Below are 16,898 nucleotides of genomic sequence, written 5' to 3' on the forward strand. Positions count from 1 at the left end.
TCATATTTAGCCATTAACATACATGTCATGTTTAGCCGCTGTTTTCAGTGACACAAGTATCATGCGTGAACATCAATAAAAAATACAGTAAACAACTATTAAAACGCAATTAATTTTCAGATGTTTGTTGAAAAAAACGAATAAAAATAGTATGAAAATAGTTAAACTGTGTCTTGTCATGGGTTAATGTACTGTACTAAAAAGGCTTTCGGGAAAAAAAGCCAAATGTTATCTGCGCTAGCTTCATTTCGGATTTCGTTCAGTATTCTGACTTTCGTTGACGTCTCACTCTTTAACTGGTTTGGCAGGCCTGGTAAAATCAATGTTGCCGTACTCTACCCTGTCTTCTGCCCCATGAATGATGGGGTTTCCATCAGACGAAGAAGGCGCCATCTTCAGGTCAAGTTCGACATAAACAAGTCCATCTTCCTTTACATTCTGAAATGTGGAAATTCTGGTGTACACATTGTACATGTAAAGTGTATTGAACAGGGAAATTGGACTAAATACTTTTTGTGTGCCATAGAGAGTCTTGGATCAGTGGTTTTCAGCTGTGAAAAACTTAGATACTTGGCTCTGTATTAGCCTACCTTGTATGAGGAATATGGAATTTTTTTCAGAGTGCTTTTTGTATAGAACTTAAATTATGTATAGGTCTACTTTCACTTTGTAGCATTCTGTAACGAATAAATTTGACTGAATCATTGTATGAAACAGAAATTCACTTATTGCTTGTATGTAAAAGAATGGCGTTTAAATCTAAAGTAAATCAACCCCCTAAATATTCAATCAAAATAGCGCTAAATTAAATTAAACAATGCAGAAAATTTTTGTAAACTTTTCAGAAATATAATTAATCTTTCATACTTTGCGGTCACAAAATTTCAGGTAGGTTTTTGAAAGAAAACAGTTAACCAGTGAATCCTCGAGCTACGAACAATGTCACAATGATTCACTTAAATTTGCAAATAAGAAGCTTATGAAATATAGTACTATGAAGTAATCTGACTTTAATTCCGAAATTGGAATTTCACAATTGAATTTGTCTGTTTGACCCAATTCTTATGTGCTAGCTACAAGGAACTTTGATTTAATCCTTGTTTGTGTGTAAGTAAGATCCTTTTCTGTGTTGTACAGGGAGATTTGACTCCAGACATCTCTGTGTAGTAACCCAATAGCTGTTGTAGTAAGTGTGCACTATTATATCCTTACTTTGCCGGATCTTTTCCTGCTCTTCGTTGGTTTCTTTTTTATCGGTGGTCTGCCTGTCAACATAAATTTCGTTGTGTCAGTTCATCAGCAAATGATGTCAGGGCTGCCTTGAAGATTGTAAGTGCTACATTGTAGCCTAGCTGCTAGGCTAGATACATACATCTATTGAACAACACTATATGAATTAAAGCTTGTTATCTCTACGTAGGGGTAACCTAGATGTTTGTTCAATTTATAGAACTATGTAGCTGCTACGATCTTGAACGCAGCCCTTATCACCCCGACGCTATGTGGTTTCTAACCAAAACGTCGATGTGAAATACAATAATTACATTTAAGATATTCAAGATATAACGACCATATTTTATATCTAGTGTATGGTTGTAATTTTGAAATCATGGGATCAATTTGAAGGGTTCATAAAATCGAAATAATCTACCATAGGGATTTCCAAAATTTTGTTTACTGCTTGATTTATTTAACTGAGAATTTAACATTGAAGTATATGGGAGTTTTATTAAAATATCTTTGAACGAAATTATATTTTCCTACAAATATCTTGGTAGAAAGTTACAAACACAGGGACTAAGTCCGTTTTGGGCCCGAACCTTATGAAAAGATCAAATAAAATGAAATCATTTACCGCACACTTTTTCTAAAGTACGAATAACTGATTATTTTACTTCCCGACGAGAATTCTAAAGTATGAATAACTGATTATTTTACTTCCTGACGAGAATTCTAAAGTATGAATAACTGATTATTTTACTTCCTGACGAGAATTCTAAAGTATAAATAACTGATTATTTTACTTCCTGACGAGAATTCTAAAGTACGAATAACTGATTATTTTACTTCCTGACGAGAATTCTAAAGTACGAATAACTGATTATTTTACTTCCTGACGAGAATTCTAAAGTATGAATAACTGATTATTTTACTTCCTGACGAGAATTCTAAAGTATGAACAACTGATTATTTTACTTCCCGACGAGAATTCTAAAAGTATGAAAGAAATAGTTAACAATGCAATAGAAATACTGGAAGAATTTCTTTATATCGTTTATCTTTTTGATTTTCTCTAATTGATATTGCTGATGTTCACTAATGTTGCTTCCAAAAACGCTATAAATTATATATATATATATATATATATATATATATATATATATATATATATATATATACATATATTATATAAAATAGACAAAATAAAAATAAAACTATTCATATATACATAAACTTTTCGTCTATCCATCATATGTTTATATTCTACATTTAACACATCTGTACATGTGCAGTAAAGTTATAAAAAAAATCTACAGGAGCTAACCCGTTTTGGGCCTGAACTCTGTGATAAGATACAAATAGAAAGGGGTCTAACTCGAACTAGTGTGAACGATTTCGGACCTGTCAATTAATATTTCACATCAATTATACGTTACTTATCTGGGTCAGAGTGATAAAGATCATTATATAACCAATTAAGGAAAGATTTTTTTCACAGGGGCTAAGCCTGTTTTGGACCCGAACTATGTGATACCATAGATATAGAAAGGGGTCTAACTCTGATCCAGATAAGTAACGTATAGTTGATGTGAAATATTAATTGACAGGTTCGAAATCTTTCACACTAGTTCGAGTTAGACCCTTTTCTATCGAATATCCATTTATTTCAACAAAGTAAAACTTATTTTAGTAAATCATCATCACACACATCTGGATATTCCAAAGTTATAAATAATGATTAGTACACATGTATATATACGAGGGTTGTTCGATATGTAAAGTTTATTGTACAACAGCGTGATAACGCTTTCCACGCTTTTGTGGATGATGATACTCTTGAATAGCTCTATTCAATACCTTTCCAATGGTATAAACACGAGCCTCCAGTTCCACACAGTTTTAAACTTATAGTAATTTCAATAGAGCCAGTCATTGGCCACTGTTGTAAAAATGGTTGGGAAACGGGTTGAGAATATTGAAGAAATTAGAGCTTATATAAAAGTTCGCACAAAACTCGGTCATTCCGTAATGCAATTTTTTTTACTCAATTGGGGTTAGTTTATGAGTCTGATAAGGTATCTTATGAGACAGTTCGTAGGTGGAGAAAGAAATTTCTGACTGGCACAGAGTCCGTCAAAGAGGTAAATGTCTCAAAATGTTAGGGAAATAATTATAGGTGATTGCAGATACATGATTCATGATATTGCCAAAGCTGTTGGCATATCGCTATCGCTTGTGCATTTCATTTTGAAGCGTATTTACGAAAGATTTCTGCCAGATGGATACCGGATATATTGACAGATGACCAAAAAAAACCCGAGTACGAGTACAAACCGCTAAGCAATTGCTCAAAATATTTCCCAAATTCAATCAAAGACAATTTGCAAACATTGTTACTAGTGACGAAACATGGGTTCACTATTTCGAACCAGTAAGAAAAAATGGAAACAATATATGACTAACTAAACAAGGTAGAAGGCCAGTAGTTGCCAAAAGAACCATAAGCACAAGGAAGGTTCTTTACTGCATATTCTTCTCATGAGATGATATAGCCGTACAAATCACGGTGCCGAGGGGCAAAAGTGTTACAGGTCGGTATTACCGAGATGTTATATTAAAAAAACTCAAGAAATATTATCATAAACGACACCCTGTGTCAGGATATAGGTATGTTCGTCTACTTCATGTTAATGCTCCATCACATACATCTGAGCTTGTAAAGCAATTTTTGAAGTCGGAGAAGGTTACCGCCATGCCACACCCACCATACTCTCCAGATCTAGCCCCATGCGACTTTTTCCTTTTTCCAAAACTTAAAAAGTTCTTATCTGGTGGTCGTTACAAGTCCCGACAAGCCCTTGGCTCAGCCATCAGTCAGTGCCCCAGAGGTGTACCCAAATCAGCGTACCGTGACGCATTTCAGAAATGAATTCAGAGATTGAAATTATGTATTTCAAACCGCGGATAATACTCTGAAGGGATGTGACGTTTATTTCACTGTTTAAGTTGAATGCTTTTGCGATATCGTACAATACACATTACATATCGAACAGCCCTCGTACACGCACTTCTACATTGTATCTCAGATTGATTTAATGACCGAAAATAATTACTGTCGCATAAGTTATTCTCTATCGGAAGAATATTTATGAAATCTGATTAATAAAGTACCCTGATTCTGAGACTCACTAGCTGCTGTTTGAGATTTTTGAACCTCCGCGTAAACTGGGGTGTCACTCTCGGGTTTTCGTGTCTTCATTACGACGGAATACACGTCATTTCCTCTCTTTGTTTCCAAGGCATCACGTGATCCTGATGGATTTGAAGGCGATACCAAAGAATTTGTCGCTTCATCAGCGGAGATATATAATATATTTTCAACCATTCCATCTGCGGCGTCTGAAATAATGGGTTAAATGTTCTGTATTTGGTCATTTCAACAGAGTTATACCTGGGCCCGATTTTTCGAAAGCTGGTTAACTTTTACCAAGTTAAGTTTCACGTAGTGTTAACTCCCAACCAAGCGATCAGCTAATGCAATGGTTAAATTCTGTTTTTGAAAAAGCAATTTAACACAGTGGTTAGTTAACAAATGTGTTAATCGAGTAAACCATTTGCTAATCATTTGATGCACATTTACTTCCTACATGTATGTAAACAATAAGTATTCGGAGGTAAATAAAAGTCTTGTTTGTGGGAGATAGTTGTTGAAAAGTTAATGTATTGGTTAATTTCGAAATACATGACAATGACTGTGGGCCATTCACTTATGCTCATATAAATGCATTCATTAGTCTATTCAATTTGAATAATCATAGAAGTATTAGAACATTATATATCTGAAATATACAAGCTGAGAAAATCGGCGCTTATTTTGTAGAAAGCTGGCTCATTGCATAGTTTATCAAAGTGGTGAGCATATAAGGAGTCCGACAAGTTGACTTTACAATTGTCTGAAAATACCCAAACAGGCCAAAACAAAATGATATGCACTCCCCTAAAATGAGTTGTTCTGTCCGGGCCGAACCTCAAATCCTAACTTCTGTGTGTGGGGGAAGGGGCAAGGTTCATCTTTTATCAGTACAATACACGGGTTCAATTAATCAGTTCAAGCTTACATTTCAACTACCAATCACTAGTGCCTTGGTATGAAAAAGTAGGGTGGGTATGTCAGATTTCGCATACCAAAATATAACAGTAAACTTATGTTGTCAAAAAGGAGAGGTGATGCATGTCTTGAAAAATCAATGTACACGTACATGTAACAAATACAACGTGTGGTTTTATATATTGTTTGATTCAGAATCGGACAAAATTTGTGGGAGGGGATTAACGACGATGCTATAAAAATATCTAAATTTCTAGAGATATTTAAATTTCTTTTTTTAAATTATCATAATCGCCCCCCCCCCCCCCCCCAAAAAAAAAAATTATAACATTCATGAAGAGTTAACACGTCAAAGTTAACCACCTTTCGAAAAAACCGGGCTCTTGTACATAAATAAACAATATAGTAAAACACAATTAGTAATTACAAAAACATTAAATTTAATTAACTTTTTCAATTTCTCGACAATTTGATTTTAAATCTGTTTCACACATTAAAACTTCTATAAATTATTTTGCCATCTGATAGTAGTTTGATGTTGATTTCTTTGTAAATTTGGGAATTGAATAAATGATAAAGAATATATATACGACACGGCATGTACATATGTACACATGGCTACGTAAACTCTCAAAGAGCATGCTAATCCTTTTAAGTGATACATGATAACATACATTACTACATTCATTTAATATTATGCATATCTTTTCATCATTATCGTATAAAACAATGCATTTAAGAGTTTTCTGTTTTCTTTTGTTTCATACAGATACATACAACATGCAATAGTACGGCATAAAATCAGTATTATAGATTGCTAAAAAAAATTATACTAAATAATTGTACCACGTCATTTGATAAACGTACTAGTACTTATGATTTAATGACATGTATTTACATTCGAATAAGCATAGAACGGGGGGGGGGGGGGGTATTCTTATATCACTATATAACAAAATGTAATAATTATAAAGGATGATACAGAGTTGTATTGAAGACAAAGTACAGGGCAACACAGAATCGAACATTTTAAAAAAAATGCAAAAATGTGTACCTTCTTTCTGAGTACCGCTGTTTTTTCTGAAGAAAAAGACATTTAGATTTTAACCAAATTCAGTTCTATCCAATTAAATATATCATTATTTAGGTGATTCATTTCAATAATCTTTTGGTAGAAATATCATGTCACACGCATGATCAGAAAACATGTATTCGTATGAAATAAATTGCGATAGACCTGTCATCTTCCCGCTCCACTTATATTCATTATGCCATCAATTTAACCTTGCAGTCTATCAATTTCAATTATTTATTCACTGAAAACCAGATCACTGGTACTTGAGGTACAGACAAATACATGTATATACATGTACATACCATATATATACATGTACATACATACATTCATGTACATACATACATACTTACGTACGTACGTATAAATACACACACACACACACACACACACACACACAAACACACACACAAACACACAAACACATACATACATACATACATGTACAGACATACATACAAACATATACATACATACACGTACATACATACATACATACAAACATACATACATAAAGGTTAGAAGTATTGGTCTAACCGGTAACTAATAATGTTCTGGTAAAGAATGGCTTTGAAAATTTGAAAAAAAGAAATAAGTAATATATTATCACGAAACTTCTTTAAAATCACACATATGTTCGCTTTAGAATTTATATTTATGTAGTTTGAACCTATCGATCTCCAGTGTTTGACATGTTGGGAACACTTAATCCATTATTCATGAGAAACATAGCCCTGGATATAGTTCTCAATACAACATAAAATAAGTTTGTTTTGTTAGTAGGGAGTGGGTTTTAAGTGATACAATTGTCTACAGTGCATACCAAACATTCATTTCACTATGGAAAATATGCAGAGTTTGGTTATATCAAATAGCAGTGAAAGCATAGTGATTTTCATGATTGGCGGGGCTGATATGCCTAATTTCATTTTACGGTTTAACGTGTTTCTTTTTAAGAGTATACAGCTTCTAATTTGTAGTTTAAATTTTGTGTTTTTATCGAGAAGTAATAGATAAATCAGTTTATTGATAAGATTAGTTATAGATATGAATAAGAAGGGTAAAGGGAACGGTGTTCAATCTCTGGAGACGGAATCATAGTTATGGAAAGTTACAGCTGATATTACATTTACTTCAATTAAGAAATGAACAGCAATTTTCAGTGTTCATGGTCAATATGAACGGATTTGGATTTGAGGCAAATTCTGTGAATCGCGCTTCACAGAAAATTTGTCTCAAATCCAAATCCGTTCATATTGACCATGAACAGCTCAAAAGTGCTGTTCATGTCTTATATTTATATCCATTTACTAAATTACCATTTGTTTATAATGCTTGAAAAAGTCAGGAAATATTTTGTTGCATAAAACGAACTCCTAAGATCCACCTTTGTCACACATTCGTATTGTGACGTACGTCAAAACATAGACATGACGCCACACTTTACCCCGCCTTTTATGTCAACATTGCACGGTGCACTGTATTTTGTAGCTAGGAGACCACAAAATTGGAATGATGATCCACGTAAGTTCACAATCTTAATCTGGGGTGTGACTTTGCGATCTTTGTAACGCATGTTGTATTTTTTTTTCAAACCATTACGCTCTCTCGGTTGCGTGCTTTAAACTTGTTCATAATCCGTTCATAGTTAAATTGTGTCGCGTGCTGAAACTGGTTGGTTCATAAAGGAAAATGCGATTTGTAATATAAATATTGTATTACTAGTCTATAAATATTACATGTAGTTGAGGGTAACATTGAACATTTTCATCCCGAGAAACTATTGTCAACCGAGACGTAGCCGAGATTTGTCTTACAGTTTATTATACTGAATGTTATATAAACAAGCAGATCTAGAAAGACTTACGCCTGTTGACATTTGATCAATCACTCTCAGAGGATATTACAAATGCTCAAACGACGCCGTCTAACAATCTACGGCATAAATGTGACGCATGTGATATTTTTTATGATATCACCCGTTGTCAAGTACTGTTACCCGTTGCTAGATAATATCCCCCTGGGGTGCGTGCTTTCTGTTCTCAGAGGGTAACAACGTTTTTTTTTCCAAATGCTTCTCGAACATCAGATTCGAGTATAAAATAGAATTAAATAACACCCTTTAACGCGTGCTTTCTCTTCTCAGTGGGTAACCATATGTCTTTTTTTTTCAAATGCGTCTCAACCAATCTGATTTGGGTATTTTATATGACAGTATGATAATTATATATACAACAAGATATTTCAAGTATATTGTGTGAAAGTTAATAGCCGAAAAACCTGTAAAAATTAACTTACCCAGAGTTTTCAGCTGCAAAAAAAAAGCCCATTACCTTTCAAATTTAATATCTACACCAAAGTAGCATAATCAGAAATTCAAATAAAGTGCAATCATTTTGTCTGTATCTCCAGCCTCTCTGTACGCGTTTATTTCATAAATATTTTTCAAAAAAGATTGGATTGTTTTACAGGTATCTATTTTTGTTTAAAATACAAAATATTTTTACTTGACGTATATTTCGATATCTACGACTTACGTCTTTTCTTAATTCTTTGCTTCCGTTTGACTCTGATCACCACAAAGAGGACTGCAATGGCCAAAAGTAAAAGCACCCCTCCACCAACACCTCCACCAATAACAACCATCACGACTTCGTTGTCTTGGAAACCTTCATTTTCCATATCTGTAATGATCATCAAAAGTAAACACTTTAAAATTATATTTGATAATTGCAATTAGATATAGACAGGTATGAAAAAGATGCATCGAAATTTCATTTGAAGGAAATGTATTGTTTTTAAATGTGACTTTGTAATTTTGACATACTTTGCACTGTGCAATTTGCAATTGTATCCGAACTCCTATTTCCAAAACGGTTTTTCGCAACGATTCCAAAAAAATAAGGAACATAGGGCTGAAGAAAATTGATTTCTGTAAATACATAGCTGGCATTGTCTGATGTCACCGGATGTGGATTGTAGAAGAGCCACGATGACGATACATTGGTTGTGTATTCAATAACAAATCTCTGATCACTTCCTCCGTCAAATCCAGACTTCCATTGGATTAGTGCAGTGTTTGAACAGTCCACAGTCAGTTCAGTGGGTGGTTGAGGGACACCTTTACAATTGAAAATGTTAATTTTTCAAAGACACGAAACATATCAATATAGGCATTTCAATTTCTAATACTGAATGTTTGAGAAAAAAAAGTTAAACTGATATCAGATATGATTTGATTGTTGCTAGAATGATCTAAGTTTAGATCTATGCAATTTACAATTTAGTGCAAATCAAATGAGTTATGAAAATCAATATTTTTTTCATAACTATCGAAAACACCTTTAAATAATATACATGCTTCAACCATATATCATCATTTTCCCATACCTTGAATGTTGAATTCCGTTTCATTTCGTCCAAATTTATTATTCAATGTAAGCTGATAGGTTCCGAAATCATGTACACTCATATTACTGACAACGATACTTGTAAACTCCTTTCCCGTTGCTGTAGTATTTTTCGGAACACTTTTGTTCACATCTCCTTCCTTTGTGAAAAATGTCCATGATACATTTGGGATTGGCTTTGCCATAAACGTCACTGTCAGATTCAATGCATCTCCAATTTCAAAACCTTTGTTTGTGGTATTTGAAGACGTGAGAATAATAGGAGCACCTGAAACAACCAGAGATTCATGGGTCACCTGAGTCATCTTGGCTCATATCTAAAGATTTTCCGTATATATTCGCATATAAAACTTTGATGTCTATTGTGGTCCCGATCTACCCACGGGGGGCATGATTTTACAAACTTGAATCTGCACTATGTCAGGAAGCTTTCACATGAATGTAAACTTCTTTGGACCAATGGTTCTTGAGAAGAAGATTTTTAAAGATTTTTTCTATATATCAGTATGTAAAACTTTGGTCCCCTATTGTGGCCTCATCCAACCCCCAGGGGGCATAATTTTAACAAACTTGAACCTGCGCTATGCCAGGAAGCTTTCATGTAAATTTGTACTTTGATTAATACCTCCCATTCTATCCACGGATGATAATGGTAATCAATACCAGAAAATTAGAGAAATATGAGTTACTTAACCTTCTTTCCTTCCGTTTCAAATATTAATGACGTAGATCATTCACCTGACATACTTTATGCAGATTCTAAAGGTGAGGAAAATCTTACTGATGTAGCTATTCAGGAGAATAAATGTATTTCCATTTTGATAGTTCTCCCCGTTAATAAAGCAACAGGGCAGGATTGTATCAGTCACAAAATTCTAAAGGCATGTAAAGAAATAATTTCTAAACCTTTATCTATGTTGTATTTACGTTTGAAAGTATATCCAAATTTGCCCAACTCTTAATTTGTATTCCTTATAGGAGTTATGAGATTGATCACTGTTCGTCATCTTCACCTTTTCATATACCTCTTTTCTTTAAGGAAGATGCTCCTTCAGCTACTTTATATTATAAACCAATGTCACATTTGAACTGCAAGAGTAAACTATTTGAAAGAATTATGTTTAGACATGTTTCTGGGAGAGGACTACAACTCCTTAGGATCTACGTAATGGTGCAGATGTGGGAGTGATTCACTCCCTCAACATTTTCGATCATTCTAAACATTTGCTGGCTTTCTTTACGTAAGTAAAATTGGTGATATGTTTCTTAGTCAATAGATGAATTTACAACCTGCAACTTATGATTTGTGAGAGTCTACTGTTTCTAACTATTTCAGTATATTCTAATTTCTCGATTCATATGATGTGGAATGTTTAACGGAACTTCCGGTTGAGATATTATTTGTAGATGTCCATATAGGGCACCGTAGTATTTACATCAATGGACGAGTGTGGAGGAGAAAGCGATTTTACGATATTGAAAAGGTTTAAATTTGATATCAAGTTAAAAAGTTGAAATTCAAATATTATAAAATATCATCATCATTATTATTATTATTACTATGTAGTGAGAATCAAACAATAGTCTATTTTTTTCTGCAACCATATGGTTTTCTTTTCTTTGTCGGAATGGCCCGAGTAAAGTACATTTTCGCGCCGATTGCCAATGTTTCGTTTTTTTCAGTAGATCTCGCGATAACAAGCAAGGGGGAGCAGTCGAAGAAAACGTCAGAAAAGAAAAACAACTCGGAGAGGGCTACATTACTCCAGCTAACATAAACGTAAAATTTTCCTGATAGATAATTTATTGTGAACAACTTTTGTCTTATTAATGTGCATTTATTATTATGGAATGATGAATATCTCTCTGAAGAGGAAAAATTATGAAGGTTTTTGAAATACGTACTGAGACTGATGGTTTTAATTTTGTTTCAAATCAATATACAAGCATTAAAGTGTAATAATTCAAGCGATAGACATTATGATAGTATCATACGTTTTTGTTTTTTCTCTTACTTAAACATTGTGTGGCATATATGATTGTATATTATGTAAAGGAAGGATTATCTAAGTTTTGGAACTTGTATCCAATAATTTTGTTGAGGCTCGTGAGTATCCGGTTTAGAAAAAGTTCTCAGTACCCTTTACTTGTCGTAAGAGGCGACTAAATGGGGTCGGTCCTTCGAATGAGACCGCAAAAACTGAGGCCCCGTGGTACAGCAGGTGTGGCATGATAAAGGTCCATCCCTGCCCAAAGGCTGTAAGCGCAGAGCATATGTCTAAACTTTGGATCCCTTCGTTATCAATGATGACGCCTCCATACGAGTGAAAAATTCTCGAGCCGTTTAACAACCCGTTAACAGCATACGACTAACCAACCTTTTGTCTAATTGGGCTAGTTTAGATATGATAATCAACTTTTTAAAAACCAGATTCAGCGAGAATTTGGTCATGAGCACAAAAACCTAGAAGCATAAGGTTCCTGGAAACTATGAAGGTCAAACTATATGGCTGAATTTGTGAACAAAGGCTCCGAGAATACAGGAATTCTTTTCAAAAAGCTGAAGTTTTCTGTATCACGAAAAACATTGTCAAATTTGTGTATAGATTTTATAAGCCTATAACTAGAATACGCAGTTCAACTCTGATCTGATTGTACCTTGGAATGTACTGGGGAAACAAAAGCATTAAAACTCCCACAAATCGCTTCAATGAATTGTTTGTACTTAGAAACAGGATATGTATTAGCTAGTTGAAAAAAGGCGTGAAAAAAACTAATCTTTTGACTATGCATACAATTCACATCAACTTAATTTCTGTTTTTCTGAAAAAGAAAGAAATACCACTCCTAATCATACACACTTCAGATTATGATATACCCTTTGTAGATTAGAAATATCTTTTACATCGTTCATAACTGTTCGAACATGAAACTCAATAAATCGTGTATTAAGGGAAATAATGTCAATGAACGGTTATAAGAAACTCGTATCGTCAAATATACATTTAGAAGGCTTCCCATTGCTTTACTGTAGGAAAACGTCTTCAAATGTAATTCATACAAATGTATAACTGTATTTTAGATTATGACTGATATAGATGCAATATCTTTCCCTGACCAAACTGCATGTGGTCTTCAAGAGGATACCTATCATTTCTTTTGATATACATGTATATACATAGTTGCAGGAGTTTCTATCATGAATAATGTTCATTTGTTATTGCGGGGTAATGAATCTCTTCCAGTAGAGGAAATTTGAAGCTTTTTGTGTTTCTTCAGAAGTATATATGTGGTACTGGTCTTTTTAATTTTGCTTCAAATTGATATACAAGCATTAAATTGTAACAATGTAAGCGAAAGGCATTTCGTCAATATTAATCGCTCATTTTCCCCACTTTGAATATTTACATAATCATTTAAAGGGAGATGGTTATGTAAGCTTTGGAACTTGAATGCAACTTGTATACAATCTTTGTGTGTAATTCTCCATATCATATATTCAAATCAAGAACTGTTTTGAAATACTAATACATTTTATATCAATAACAGACATTATAGCCAGTGACGTGACCCCTAGTTCTGATCGACATACACACAACAATGATATTATAACTATTGTAGCTATCAATAATCGGTGCAGAGGCGTTATTGTATTTAGTAAGTGAATTTCTGTTACTTACAATATGTAGGACAATAGGCATGCTAGGGATATTTTCTTCAGTTTGGAATAATTCTGTAGTTACTTACACTTAACCGTAAGTGTTTTAGAGGTGGACTGCTTTCCAACAATATTCTCAGCAACAATTCTGTATTTCCCTCCATTTAGACAAGTACTTATGTTAATTTCATACGTTTTGTTTCCCGTGAAATTGGAAAAAAATTCCAGCTTCTCCTCCTCGTGGAATATTGTCACATTTGATGCAGGAAAACTGTCAACATTAAAGTTAAGCTTCAGCGATCCAGGGGCAGTGATCTGTGGAAAATTTGGAACTGTTAATCTTGGTTTATCTGTAAGAGAGAAGTAGTGCAAAATCATTATTAAAGTTTATTTAACATTAATTATGAAATCGACAATTATGAAAACGATTCAGTGTGCGTAGAAACAGATGCAAATGTGTCCCGCCAAACAAAAAGTACGACGACTTTAATTGATGTACAGTATGTACATATCGTAGCTGATGAGGAAAATACATGAATGTGTTTACATATTTACATTCACTGCGGACCAACTGCGGTAACTACAGCGTTTCTTTCGTAAACAGGAGATCGTGAGCTTGAGCCCCGTTTGTGCAATGGCTGAATCAGACCTAAGGTGTCAATATAGGTAGCGATTGCTCCTTCGCTAAGCGCTCGGTATTTAGAAGTGAGAATCACAGGTGTTTCAGATATGATCTTATAAACGAGGTCTTGTGGCGTGGAAGGTATTGACAAGTTAAAGAACTCTTAGTGCTACGGCTCCGAACACAAAGCATATAGATCTAAATTTGTGTTAATTCACCTATAGCTGATGACGTCTCAATGTGAGTGAGAACTTCTCGACGGGAGGGAAAACAAGTAACCATTCATTCTTTGTGTGCATTTTGCTGAATTTCTATTGAAATCCATTACTTTTTATTTGACATTTTGAAGACGCATTTTGTTTAAATTTAGTTAGGTCCGGTTTTAGTTCCAGTTCACATTCTATGAACTCTGGGACCAATTTTGTGGCATTGTTGAAAATATGTTTCTGTGTTTATTTGAATTTAGTGTAATAAATAACGTTTATCTATATTATAAGATTGTTTATTTTATGAGTATAGGGTTTATCTTTCTTAAACGATTACCTTCGTTCAATTATGGAAATCATTACTAAATATGGAGACAAGTCACGGTCAGGTGATTTTCAGCTGTTACATTTAAATACATGCAATTTGCGGGTAAAACAATATTTACGTAATTGAAAGTACAGCTGTATTTATATCAAAATTAAATAATCCACCAATTTATCATTTTAAAAAATGAAACAGGGTACAAAGTTAGTAAAAGACACAGAGAAAGAAGCACTGGGAATACTGAAGTTGTCCTTACGACGATGATACAACAAAAATGTGACGGGCGGAAGAAGAGATAACTTAGCATAATACATGTACGTTCTTCGCATGAGGAAAATAAAAAAAAATTAAAACCTTCAATACTCGAATCTCAATGCCGGCGGCACGTTAAACACGATATTTAAGATAGGTAGTAATGATTTATTTGCCAAGTCTTTAAAATAGAGGTCCCGTGTTATTGTAGAAATTGATACGATAACCAAATATCACCACTACGACAGTGAGCGCCATGCATACGTTAAAATTTGTCAGTCGTGTTTCAAAACGATTGAAAAATTCCTGATTGGACATAGTAAATAGTCATGTAATGGGTGAATATAAATCTATATTTCAGCTCTAAGAATTAGATACATGTTTAAACTGCATTAAAGTGTAACGTATTTACCTAACAAATGATCAGAAAATTAATGAGTTCGCTTAGGTTTCCTTCCTAAGAAATTATGTTCAATTATAATACACTTACTGCCACGTATCTATCTTCGTTGCAGACGCACAGGAACAATAACATTAACGTTAATAAATAAACCAGGATAGGCTAACTGACTAAAACCCGGAATAATATTTTCCTTGGTCCTACTTGGATGATCATTAAACAAACCATGAGCTAATAGTAAAAAAATAATCAGACTAATCGATACGAGAAATCACAATTACATGTATAACTTAAGTAGCTACAGACTGAGTGGTATAACAAATAATTATGTTGTTTCCCGACACAGTCTGAAGCCACCTAACCTAAGCTCTCTACCGTCCTATCATCTGGGAAAGTCACCGAGACAATATTCCTGAAACAAGTCACCAAGACACAATTCTAAAGTCACAAAGACAGAAAGGATCAAGCGTAGGAGCTGAGTGGTCTAGCTAACAATTCTGTCGCTTTCCGACACAACCCCAAGCTTGTCCTGAATACCAATTCAATACTACCAGTCAAAAGACCTCAATCGAGTTCGAGTACCAACAAACTAACTGAAGATGACACGACGGCTCTATTTATACCCTTTGGTCTTAGGTTGATCAACAATAATTGGCTACTTATACTAAGATTATGATTGGATGGCTATACAATGCTGATTGGATAAGAATTACACCATCTGATTGGTATATCATAAAGTATGTTTCAATCCACCCTACAATACTTTCATCACAAAAGTATATTAAATGCGTTGAAATAGGTTGAAAATGTGTACTATTTTATAGCCTTTTTAGGCCTCCTGAGTAACCCAAGCCAACTATTGCTATTGATGTGCGTCCGTCGTCCCCTCTGTGAGTTCACAATTGAACATTTGTAATTAAATAATAATTTTTTTTCCAATCTAAATATCATTATGTTAAATTACTTTACTATTAAAATTTTAATTATTTACATGTCCTTATAATTCCATTAATTTTTTTTTCCAATCTAAATATCATTATGTTAATTTACTTCACTATTAAAATTTTAATTATTTACATGTCCTTATAATTCCATTGATAATTTATGCTTATTCAGTATTCAATGCATTTATTAACTTAACCTTCTGTTTTGCTTATATATATATATATCTATCTATCTATCTATCTATCTATCTATCTATCTATCTATCTATCTATCTATATATATATATATATGTGTGTGTGTGTGTGTGTGTGTATATATCTATATGTTTATCAGTATGTAAACATTTACATATATAAGTATCGTAGCATATTAATATTATAAATATAAACTTTGCGTTTTTATCGTTTTAGTTTATATAAACATATATGTTAAAGTATAGATGCAGCTTATACATCAAATCCAGATATATTATAAGTACAGGTATGTTATTATATGTATGTATTTTGTAAACTTCTCTTTTTATGACAAACATTTAGATGCAATGTCGCAGTTTGTATGTAGTTTGTATGTATGCAGGCCTGCTACATACTATCATATTTAATATACGTAAGCTTGTTGGATGTATGCCATTTGTGATTTTGCATCTACTCTGTATTTTCATTAATTAATTAAATCT

The 16,898-nt window shown here is 33.5% G+C and overlaps 1 protein-coding gene across 1 annotated transcript in view; it reads right to left on the bottom strand.

Moving 5' to 3' along the window:
• Positions 1 to 285: 285 nt before the first annotated feature.
• LOC125679752 (carcinoembryonic antigen-related cell adhesion molecule 5-like) overlaps positions 286 to 16,898 on the bottom strand; it is a 28,552-nt gene continuing 11,939 nt past the window's right edge. Inside the window, exons 4-12 of the mRNA XM_056153313.1 lie at positions 13,562 to 13,822; positions 9,795 to 10,082; positions 9,232 to 9,525; positions 8,942 to 9,088; positions 8,703 to 8,715; positions 6,399 to 6,409; positions 4,393 to 4,620; positions 1,213 to 1,265; positions 286 to 438 (exon numbers count right to left, since the gene is read on the bottom strand). Of these exons, the coding sequence (XP_056009288.1) occupies positions 286 to 438; positions 1,213 to 1,265; positions 4,393 to 4,620; positions 6,399 to 6,409; positions 8,703 to 8,715; positions 8,942 to 9,088; positions 9,232 to 9,525; positions 9,795 to 10,082; positions 13,562 to 13,822 (1,448 nt within the window). The remainder of the gene's footprint in view (positions 439 to 1,212; positions 1,266 to 4,392; positions 4,621 to 6,398; positions 6,410 to 8,702; positions 8,716 to 8,941; positions 9,089 to 9,231; positions 9,526 to 9,794; positions 10,083 to 13,561; positions 13,823 to 16,898) is intronic.

This window comes from Ostrea edulis, chromosome 2 (assembly GCF_947568905.1).
Source record: "Ostrea edulis chromosome 2, xbOstEdul1.1, whole genome shotgun sequence".
Lineage (NCBI taxonomy): Eukaryota > Metazoa > Mollusca > Bivalvia > Ostreida > Ostreidae > Ostrea > Ostrea edulis.